We start from the raw sequence: 11,221 nt of genomic DNA, 5'->3' as shown, positions 1-11,221 counted from the left end.
ACGAGCTAAAATTTTTCCCTTTGCTTATAACATATAATCTTATTTTTAGTTTGTATTTGTAAAATTGAGATTGTGATTTTTATTGAATACATTATTATTAATACATTTGTATTTGTAAAATTGAGATTGTGATTTTTATTGAATACATTATTATTAATCCACATGTAAATTATTTTAATTGACTAAAATTATTGAGTATACATATTATTTATTTTTTAAAATAAAAAATTAATAAATTGAGTTCTAAAATTTTTTTATACGAATAATGATAAAATCCAATGAAATGTATTAATCATATCTTAAATTATGAGAATTTTTATCCATATTTTATAGATTTTAAATGGATTTTTCATATATTAAAATAAAATTAAATGTATTAAATATATCTTCAAGTATTTGAAAGTTATATTCATGTTTATAATTTTTTTAAATTTAATTTTCATATATTATTATTTTTGAAGTAAATGATATTAATGTAATTTTTTTCAATTGGAAACATAATTAGTTAACAATGATTATTTATCCCACCATTTATTTGTGATAAATTATCAAAGTTTAAATTTTAAATTAGGTAACTAAGGATGAACTTTATGAGTTAATACAGACTCTCAAAAAACAAGTAAACATGAGATTGATAAAATTATTAATATAATCATACACTTATCATAGCAAGTAAACGCAATCTAAGAATAAAAATTTTGGGGAGACATCACACTTTAGATCCGTCCCTGCATTAGCCTAAATAACATGCCTAAATTAAAGACCAAAACTAAAATACCAAAATTATACCTACCGTGTGAGAAATGCATGATATTATTATCTTTCTTACGATAAATGAGATCCTACCTATACAAATACTGTTCCAAGGAAGATCTGAAGGTAGAGATTTATCAATATATGTGAGTCCATTATTTTTTCAGTGTACCCCATATATATTAATAAATTTCCACCATTAGATATATTATTGAGGCAATGCCTATACAAGTGGGGTGAAATATTCTCTATCGTACATTCGTACTATAGCTTTAACACACAAGAAAACCGGTTTAGTTCAACCTACTTTAAGGGTACGTATTACCTTAATAGAAGATCTAACAACCCATGATTTGACATGTAAGCATTATAACATTAATCATGCATATGTTTTGAGATGTAGAACTTCGGATGAATGATTTGGGTACTACCCAAAGGTTAAGATCTCATTAACGAAAATAACCACATGAGATAAAATCAAGATAAACTTTTCAATTCTCCGTCGATGTATTCGAGTTGGTGGAGTAGGTAAACTCTTGATAAACGATCAGGAGTTCGATTCTTCTTATCAATACATTCTCGGATGAACCTGTCGCACAAGACTCACCCAATGCAATTTATGTGGCTAATGTAATTTGCAGACTATTACGTTAGCCCAAAAATTTACCCAATGACACTGAAAAGTAAAGACTGCAAATTCGCACCTCATAAAAAAAATAATAACTTTTTAGTTAATCTAAAATACCCTTCACACCACGTTATATGTATATTTTTAACCACTCCACGTTATTTCGGGCCTTACATTCACTTTGAGAAAAAGAACACCTACCCCAACGGCCCAACCCGATCTCATAATGAAGAGGAACAATCGTATCGAACAAAATAAATATAAATTATCATTTGTCCCGGATATCAAAATTTTAAAAATAGTTTAATTTAAAGTAATCGTGCATACATATCATAATAATATTAGAATAATGCCACATGTACAACGATTTTTGTACAACAAATCTTACAACACAATGCAAAAATTAAATATATCAAAATCTCACGATAAATTTAATACAAAATCTCGCGATAAAATAGCAAATATCATGATATAATTGTTGTAAATATCGTTGTACACGATATTTATTGTACCTTTAGCATTATCCATAATATTAATATGTTACACATGCAACCTATGCAGCCTATGTGCTTCAATGGCAAGCTATTAATTTAATGTCAACATAAATAGTATCTGCTTTTGATTTCTCATGACATACCAAATTTTTTTACCAAGATACCCTTTACCCATAAATGCCATTATCTTTTAAATAAAACAAAGCATAATAATTAGATCTTTAAATAGGAAATACTCTAATCTCATTATATATTTATATCTCAGACATAAATTATAAATAAGTACAAAATATGTCAAGTCAAAATATAATTTACGTATGCCCATTGCGTGCATGTAAATATAAAACGATACCACCGCAATGAATCAAATAAAACCGGGAAATATTAGGAAATCCGATAAGTATGGTTCTCACTTCTCACTACCAGTTCTCCGACTAGGTCAACTTTCGCCATAGAGAAGTTTTTGCCGTCGTTAAGCACTTCACTTTTGGGAAAACAAAACCGCCCTTCGGAGGATTGCCATTAATCAGAGTATTTTCATAAATTTCTCTACATTCTTGAATAACCTGTATATCAAGGTGAGAGATTGTCATGGACCTAAAGAACTAATATATAATTACGTGAAAAACCAAGTTACCTAAACTCCAAGGCGTTAACTTTTGGATAATTATATAATATTCGGTAGTTACGACACAAAAAATGCAGTGAGTTAAGTGCACAATCAACACAACAATCTCAGAATCGGTTACACTTTATTCTCCTTGACCATGGTCTTTAAACTGGTCGATGCACAAATATATTCAAACGGTACAATTAACTGTATTGGAAAAGACAATTCAAGAAGAAATTACGCTCCAACTTAACTATCTAGGAGAACATGTGCAGATAATGCTTTACCTCTTTGGCATCTTTCCTAGGTATTCCTTCTCGTAAGCCCACAATTTTTTCTACCACTTCAGGCTGTATACATGAAAGAATAAAGTAAACAATAAAATCGATAAACAATCTTTCTACTTTCCAATCAATTCATAACAAAAAAAGGACAAATTTCTATAGAGGTTCGACTAATTGATAATTAAAGATACATTAGCACTCACAGGACAGTCTGGTTGATGTTCGATAATATTTGTATATGCAAGTATGAATGAATCTGGGCTCTCCGATGAAGCAAGTTCTCTCAAATCACAAAGTACCCGCACTCTATTTTCAACTTTCTGTAATATATGACAAATATGTAAGATGTATAGGAAAGCCTCCATAGAGACACATAATCAATAAACTCGGCCCTATGGATGTCACATGCTTTTACTTTACAACAACATGAAGTAAAAAACATATTAAGTGGTTCGTAGAACTGAATGCATAAATCATTGAACTCTTGACAAATGACAACCCCCAGTATATATGGAAGATCATCATGGTCGTTAATTCAATGAATCTACAAGGATAAGTAAATTCACACACAAATGGTACTCAAGCATATATCGTCATCATCCCAGCCTAGATCCTAAAGTAATCGAGACAAACTACCTAATAAGGCACCGTTTAACTCCTGTGATGACATAATAAGGATCTATAATATGAGGATAAATAAATATACAAGTAAATAAGAATATGGACAATACAACAATTTTTAACTTGTAGAACTCGACAAACCTGTCGAACAAGCTAGGCCGATTAGGCCAGCCTGCTCTGCCATAGAAAGTAGGCGGGTTCGGTTACGATTTTATTGACCCATTTGAAGGTAGGCCAAAACGGGTCGGCCTGTTTGGGTTGCCGGTTGGAGTGGGTGAGTCTGGCCCGCTATTTATTTTTTAAAAAACATAAAATTCTAATTTTCTATTAAATTTTTGTGAAGTATTGCATCAAGACAATTACTTATGAGCATGCATTTTTGGGAAAGACTAGGTTTGATGTGTTTTTAATGTTTTACATTTTCATTTTTATAATCAAGTTTATATTTCTTGTTGATATTGCTTGGATGTGTGACTTTTTACTCAAAATATAATTGGTAAATTGAAATCTCATATGATTTGTTTATTGTGACATTGATTAATTCTTATAGGACCGCCTAGAGCTTAGACATCTGGGCGATTTTTTTTAAGACTAAATCCCTAAAATGTTCTTATTCATCTCTATATTTCTCCAACACTTCCTGTATATTCGATCCAAATTCAATCCATGATATCTTCTTTCTCTTCGTCCGATACAAATTCTTCTTCGTGAAGTTATATTTACATAGGGAAGAGGTGATATGGAAATATTAATCTATACGATATGTATAATATTAATCCACTTAGGCGGCGCCATGAAGCCCTAGGAGGATTTCGAACTACCTAGGCAGCCAGTCGCTCCTTGGGCGGCCATTTTATGCGGAAAAGCCCAGAGGCGACACCTTTGGAAAAAATCGGGCTGTGGGTGACAACTTAGCGCCTAGACGGTGCCTTTTAGAACACTGCTTGATATTGTGTAGCATTGCTAATATTATTGTTTGAAACCACAAATCTGGAGATAAGCCAAAAATCTGGTGTGAAAGGTGCCACAAGCCGTGGCACACGGTGGAGACATGCTGGAATATCCATGGTAAACCAGCAAATTATAACAAAAAGTCAGGCAGCAGCTATAAAGCTACTAATGGTGGTGTTCGGGCCCTTCAAACAAGTGGTATTGACTCTGGACCGGGTCCATCGAGTTAATAAGCCAGGCAGTCACCAAAGAATTTTCCGAGCACCATTGTTTGTATTACGGATCATTTGAAGCTGGTGGCTTTATTTCTCCATTCAAATGTCCGAGCTTCCCTTTACCATCTATTACCAAGTGCACGGATTGAGCCCATTCAAGGTAATTTTTCCCATTAAATCTGTGTATGGTGATTTGGAGGGAATCAGACATGGAAATATTTGGATTTGGTCAGTTTCCTCCTTCCAAGGATGGTGCGCTGTCACCGGTGGTTGACCCAGACGATTTTGAGTCTACGCCGACCATAGCGGCTTCGAAATTCATGACCGAGAGCCGGTCTCTGATACCATGTAAATAATGCACCGAGAGAAAATGAAGAAGAAGAACTGAAATCTCTGTTTTTTCATATATCAAACCATATCTCAATACACGGTTAAATAGAAGAAAGAGTACGAGACCAAATCTCACAAAATAAGGAAATATTTTAATCCTAATAATTACCTCCTAAATTTATTTTAAACAAATAAAATCACAACATATTTAATCAAATCAAATCAGGCCTAATATATCGACGAAATATGTGCTAGATCTTCTGAAAGAAACTGGAATGAGTGGTTGCAAACCATCAAATACTCCTTTGGAAGCAAATGCTAAGCTAGGAGACATCAAAGATGACATTCCAGTTCATACTGGGAGATATTAAAGATTAGTTGGAAAGCTGATTTATCTAGCTCACACACGGCCTGACATTGCCGTCGTGGTGAGTTTGGTAAGCCAATTTATGCACTCACCTTATACCGAACATCTTGAAGCCGTGTACCGAATTCTAAGATATCTAAAAAGAACTCCTGGGAAGGGCATATTCTTTAAAAAAAATGAGAAGATAGAGATTGAAGTATACACTGACGCAGATTGGGCAGGATCAATTATTGATCGAAGATCGATCAAGGTACTGCACATTTGTATGGGGGAATTTGGTAACTTGGAGAAGTAAAAACAGAATGTAGTTGCTCAAAGCAGTGCACGGGCTGAGTTTCGGTCAGTGGATCAAGGAGTATGTGAGGTGTTATGGTTAAAAAGGGTTATGGAGGAACTAAAACAATGAACTTTCTCATAAAGTTATATTGTGATAACAAAGCAGCTATTAGTATTGTCCATTATCCCGTGTCACATGAAAGGACCAAACACGATGAGATTGACAACCACTTCATGAAAGAGAAGATTGAAGAAGGCATAATTTGTACTCCTTTTGTTCCGAGTACCTTGCAGTTAGCTGATGTCCTAACCAAGGGGCTGTTAAGACAAGTATTTTAAGAACAAGTCAGCAAGTTGGGTATGACAGATATATTCGCACCAACATGAGGGGGGAGTGCCAGAAGTTTATTTTGGAAAGATTTGTTCAAGATATGATTTGATTTTATTTGAAAGAAATAAAATATCTCACAGATTTGGTGGGATATTATTCCGAGTTGTTTCTGTCTATTTAAAGTGTATCAATTGTTAAGTTTGTATGAACAGAAAAATAGGAAATAATATTTTCTCTCCAATCTATCGTGTTCTGTAAATTCCTACACCTTTTCCGCTTTTTCATGTCATTTTGAAGATGCCAATTCCTTCTAAAGTTAAAGTGTTCTCATGGACTGCTGCTCTTGGTAAACTACCGACTTTTGAGGTGATGCAAAGAAGGAATCCCTCTTGTTCTCTCGGTCCCAGCTGGTGTGTTTTATGTAAGCAGCACTTGGAGACTCAAGATCATCTGCTTTTACATTGTCCTTTTGTCCACTCGCTTTGGAGTAACGCTTTGGTTGATTTGAAAATAGTCTGGGTTGTGCCAAAAATATTCGAGATCTGTTTGAGCTGGACCTAGGACGTGTTTTGGGAAGGAAAGGGAGGACTTTATGGAATACGGTAGCTCATTGCAATTGTTGGTCAGTGTGGTTGGAGAGAAACAAGAGGATTTTTGAAGATATAGAAGACTCGGTTGTTGATTGCTGGGACAAGATTAAGTTTAGGGTTCCTTGGTGGCTTCAATCAGCTATGGATTTTTAATCTTTTTCAGTGTCAGACGTGTATAGGGATTGGAACATTATTTCTTTTTGAGCTGTTAGCTTTTTGTGGAGTGTTGACCTTTGGTTGACACTAGTAATTATCTTCCGCAATTTTATATATAATATTCGAGTTTCCTATATAAAAAAAAAAGTTTAGTAACGCCAAGCTTTGGATCCTTAAAGAGTAAAGATATCCCTAAGATGTTGGGAAAATTTCAACTTCAATATTGACTCACATTTGCAACCATGTAATCTGCAAGTTGCCGTCACTAATCTATTTCTCCTACGTTTCTTTCCTCTCCACATCCTATCTTATTTCCTTTTTACTTCTCTCATCGAATGAGATGAATGATTTCAGATTGGGAGGAGGTAATTCTTGAACCAAACAAAGGATGTTTCATGATTAGAAATCTATAATTCTTTAATCACTCATACCATATAGTAACTTTACAAGTTGTGCACAAGCATATATCATCATCGTACCAGCCTCAATTCCAAAGGAAATGGATGAACTAGATGATAAAAGTGGAGTCAATGCCAACAAAAAGAGTAGTAATGCATTAAAGGTACATTTCTATCATGAGTTATTTATTGAGTGGGAACTTAACGATAAAGGTGGATGTAATGCCAACAAAAGAGTGGTAATGTATTAAACGTACATGGCTCTCTTGTCATTTATTTATTGAGTGGGACTGTGGGAGAGGGAATATTAGGTTTTGGAAGTTACCAGTTCAAGTACCATTAAAGCGCAAAAGTGATTACCGAAACACTTATATACTCCCGGAAGAAGTCCATGAGAAGCTCTTCGTCTAGTTTCATCCTCTCTATCGTCTCTTCCTTGATATAATTTTTCTTGAAAGGAAACAGCATCATCAATGTAAACAAGATGAGGTACATGCATCTAATGGGAATTCAGTTGCAGTATTTCATGTTAAGCACCTGTACTAGAAGATAGTCAACATAAACAACAACAGTTTCTTCCACGCAAGCCTCAACAAATCGCCTAAATGATCTTTCTTCAATGTACCTTCAAACAGCAATTAAACAATTGAAAAAGACTAACATCATTGCATAAATTCTAAAAACCCATGACTTTCATATGGAATTTTTTTTTAATACAACTTTCATCTGGAATCAGCGAAATCAAACTAGATTTGAATTGTTCAGAACCACTTATAAGATTTATGCAAGTTGATTGAAATAACTTACATCTTGACGTCTGTAAAATAATCATCAAATGTTTTAACTAGGTACTCGGTGACTTGTCCTTCCAACCAATCTGGAACATGAAACAAATGCTCAGCTCTTCATGATCATCCAAGGCGCACTAAAATCATATATTTGACGAAATTCAAGTATGATTCCTTTGGTTGCCTTTATATATTCCATTCAACATCATATGATTCACATATTGGTATACCATCAATAGTTTTGCATTTTTTAGAAAAGGAAGTAGCCAGAAAGTTTCGATACAACCATAACAGGTAAGTATTTACATTTAGATAATTGTAAGCAGAAGGAAACTATTATTAGAAACCGTTGATCTTCCGTGTCTAAAAAGTAAAATGTGAATCAAGAGATTGATAATGGTACCATTCTGTTCACCGAAAGACAAGCCTATGATAGGAAACTTGGAATGCATTTCTAACAAGGAATAAGTTCTGATGAATAGTATATAATTGCCTTTCTGAGATTGATTATGCATTTTTTAAGAAGTGCTATAAAAATAAATCAGATGTCTTGCATACATGGAACTGTTAGGATTGATCCAGAGTCCAGACTAGATTAGAAATAATTTAAAACTCAGGATCAAGAAGAGGGGAACAGAAAATGACGAAGATTAGTTTAAATTTTAGAATTCTACCTTTTTCCGTGCAATTCAATCTAATTTTGAGGAATCAACATTCGAAAAAAAATTGGTTCGACAGGTAAGTTCCTGGCATAAGTGACATGGGGAAACTGCACCAAGCAATTATGTTTCCCATTACATGGTTGCTGCATAGTTTAGGTGAAATAGTACCATAAGTTGACAACAGATGAAAAACATGGACAAAAGGCACTGGAAGTGGGAGTTGACAAAATAATTATGGGATTGGCCAAGAAGGATTCCACAAGAGGCAAGGAAAGTTGCAAATTTTTGGCACATAGCTGTATTGAGCCAAGAAGATGCAGATTTTTTTAATTCTTTATTCTTTCAATTTTAGTCTTGTGCAGCAAATTTAAGCATGGTTTCCATATTTTCTGTATTAACTGATTTCTTTTCTCATTTAGTACCAGGGCATGTTTGAGGTCGAAAATATGTAAAAGTTTATTTTTGTACTTCATTAGTATGTGAAGTTTGGTACAATTAACTATTTAATAATCTAAGTACATTGTGTACAATAATTTCACAAATTATTTGCATAATTTTATTGCTTAATCTTGAAAAATCGAGAGGAAATATGCTACTAAAGTTTCAAAACTATCAAATAACATAAATTAAGATCTAGCAAATATAGAATTTGATTTCATTGTGTAGCTTCAAGTTTAAAAACCATAAGATGAGCTGTCAATTCACTTATGTTTGACTAAACATTCACGAAGATATAAAAAGTTGTAAACTGAAATGTACTTGTATTGCTACAGAAATAAGTTAACGAACGCAATATGAAACTTCGCTCTGAAAGTAATGATTTTAGATTTATTTACTAATAAAATCATATTTAATATCATACAGTAAGATGTTGGATTGCATCACAGTTGTTTTCTGCTTACTATTTGATTATATAGTGTTGAATACTGGATGATTATCAACTAATTAAGATTAGATAGGATTTTATCTTTATGCATTTGTATTTTAATTCTTAGGATTAGGATATCTTCCACCAGGAAAGAAAACAGTTGGTTGCAAATGGATTTTCACGGTCAAACACAAGTCTGATAGAAGTATAGAAAGGTTCAAAGCACGACTTGAAGCCAAAGGGTACACACAATCATATGGTATTGACTAACAATAAATTTTTGTTCCAGTAGCGAGACTCAACACCGTTCGAGTCCTCTTATCAATTGCTGACAACTTAGATTGGCTAGTGCATCAACTTGATGTGAAAAACACATTCCTTAATGAAGATATTGAAGAAGAAGTATGCATGGACATTCTTTCTGGTTTTGCATCAGCAGTCACAAACAATAAAGTGTGCATATTACAAAAGTCACTTTATGGTCTCAAACAATCACCTAGGGCCTGGTTTTTCCGATTTGCCAATGTCTTGAAGGGGGATGGATACACCCAATGTCAAGCTGATCACACTTTATTTGTAAAGCAATTGGGGAAAGGAAAGACTACAATACTCATTGTTTATGTGGACTACACTGTTCTTACAAGGAATCACGAGGAAGAAATGTCACATGTGAAAGCTTCAACTCTAGAAAGAATTCGAAATGAAAGACCTCGAACACCTTAGATATTTTTTTGGGAATGGAAGTAGCAAGATCATCAGAAGAAATCTCAATCTCACAACGAAAATATGTTCTAGACCTTCTGAAGGAAACTGGTATGTTGGGATGCAAACCAGTTGACGCACCCATGGATCCAAACATCAAGGTGGGAACAAATATAGATAGTCCTCCAGATGACAAAGGGAGATATCAAAGGCTAATAGGCAAACTTATATACCTGTCGGATACGCGGCCAGATATCGGATTTTTTGTGAGCGTTATTAGTCAATTCATAAACAACCCTACTGAAAACACATGGGAGCTGCATACGGTGTTAAGATATCTAAAAAGTACTCCTGGAAAAGGACTACTCTTTAGAAAAGAGTCCATCAAAACAGTTAAAATTTACTGTGATGCTGATTGGGTTGGGTCTCCAACAGATAGGCATTCTACTTCGGGATACTGTTCATTTGTATGGGGAAATTTGGTGACATGGCAAAGCAAGAAACAATCAGTTGTAGCTCGTAGTAGTGCGGAAGCTGAATTTCGATCTTTAGCTCATGGAATTTGTGGAGGAATGTGGATCAAGAGACTTCTTAACAAGTTGAAGATAGCAGGTAATCACCCTGTGGAACTTATGTGTGATATCCATGCAGCCATCAGCATATCCAAGAATCCAGTTCATCATGATCGGACCAAACATATTGAAGTGGATCGACACTTTATCAGTGAGAAGGTTGAAAAGGGAATTGTTAAGCTGAGTTACATTCCTACTCAATTACAAGTTGTGGACATTTTGACAAAGGCCCTTCACCGGCTTACTTTTGAGGAATTGTGTTCCAAGTTGGGCATGTTGAACCTATATGACCCAACTTGAGGGGGAGTGTTGAATATTAAATACTGAATGATTATCAACTAATTAAGATTAGATAGGATTTTATCTTTATGCATTTTTATTTTAATTCTTAGGATTAGGATAATCAATATATATTGTATTCCTTAGTTTCAGATTTCTAGTTAGACGTAGAGTTTTAAAAAGTTCCTTGTATTTTCACTTTTTCAGTTTAAGGAAAATAAAACAGCCTATTTTCTCTTTCATAAAAAACCACAAATAGATCTCTGATTGTCACCTTCAAAGTTTTATATTGTTAATTTGGTCATATATTATCTTGTGATTAACTAATTATCCCTCTTATCTATAT

At 33.9% G+C, this 11,221-nt stretch overlaps 1 protein-coding gene across 3 annotated transcripts in view; it reads right to left on the bottom strand.

Annotated features, from left to right (window-relative positions):
* Positions 1 to 2,101: 2,101 nt before the first annotated feature.
* LOC140884098 (exocyst complex component SEC6-like) overlaps positions 2,102 to 11,221 on the bottom strand; it is a 28,623-nt gene continuing 19,503 nt past the window's right edge. For all 3 annotated transcript variants that reach the window (XM_073290765.1, XM_073290766.1, XM_073290767.1), the window contains 6 exons: positions 7,812 to 7,881; positions 7,542 to 7,629; positions 7,365 to 7,454; positions 2,973 to 3,089; positions 2,773 to 2,835; positions 2,102 to 2,441 (listed from right to left, as the gene is read on the bottom strand). In XM_073290765.1, coding sequence (XP_073146866.1) covers positions 2,310 to 2,441; positions 2,773 to 2,835; positions 2,973 to 3,089; positions 7,365 to 7,454; positions 7,542 to 7,629; positions 7,812 to 7,881 — 560 coding nt within the window. In that variant the 3' untranslated portion in view covers positions 2,102 to 2,309. The remainder of the gene's footprint in view (positions 2,442 to 2,772; positions 2,836 to 2,972; positions 3,090 to 7,364; positions 7,455 to 7,541; positions 7,630 to 7,811; positions 7,882 to 11,221) is intronic.

Source organism: Henckelia pumila, chromosome 2 (genome assembly GCF_033568475.1).
Source record: "Henckelia pumila isolate YLH828 chromosome 2, ASM3356847v2, whole genome shotgun sequence".
NCBI lineage: Eukaryota > Viridiplantae > Streptophyta > Magnoliopsida > Lamiales > Gesneriaceae > Henckelia > Henckelia pumila.
This window is presented reverse-complemented; position numbering and strand designations above follow the sequence as displayed.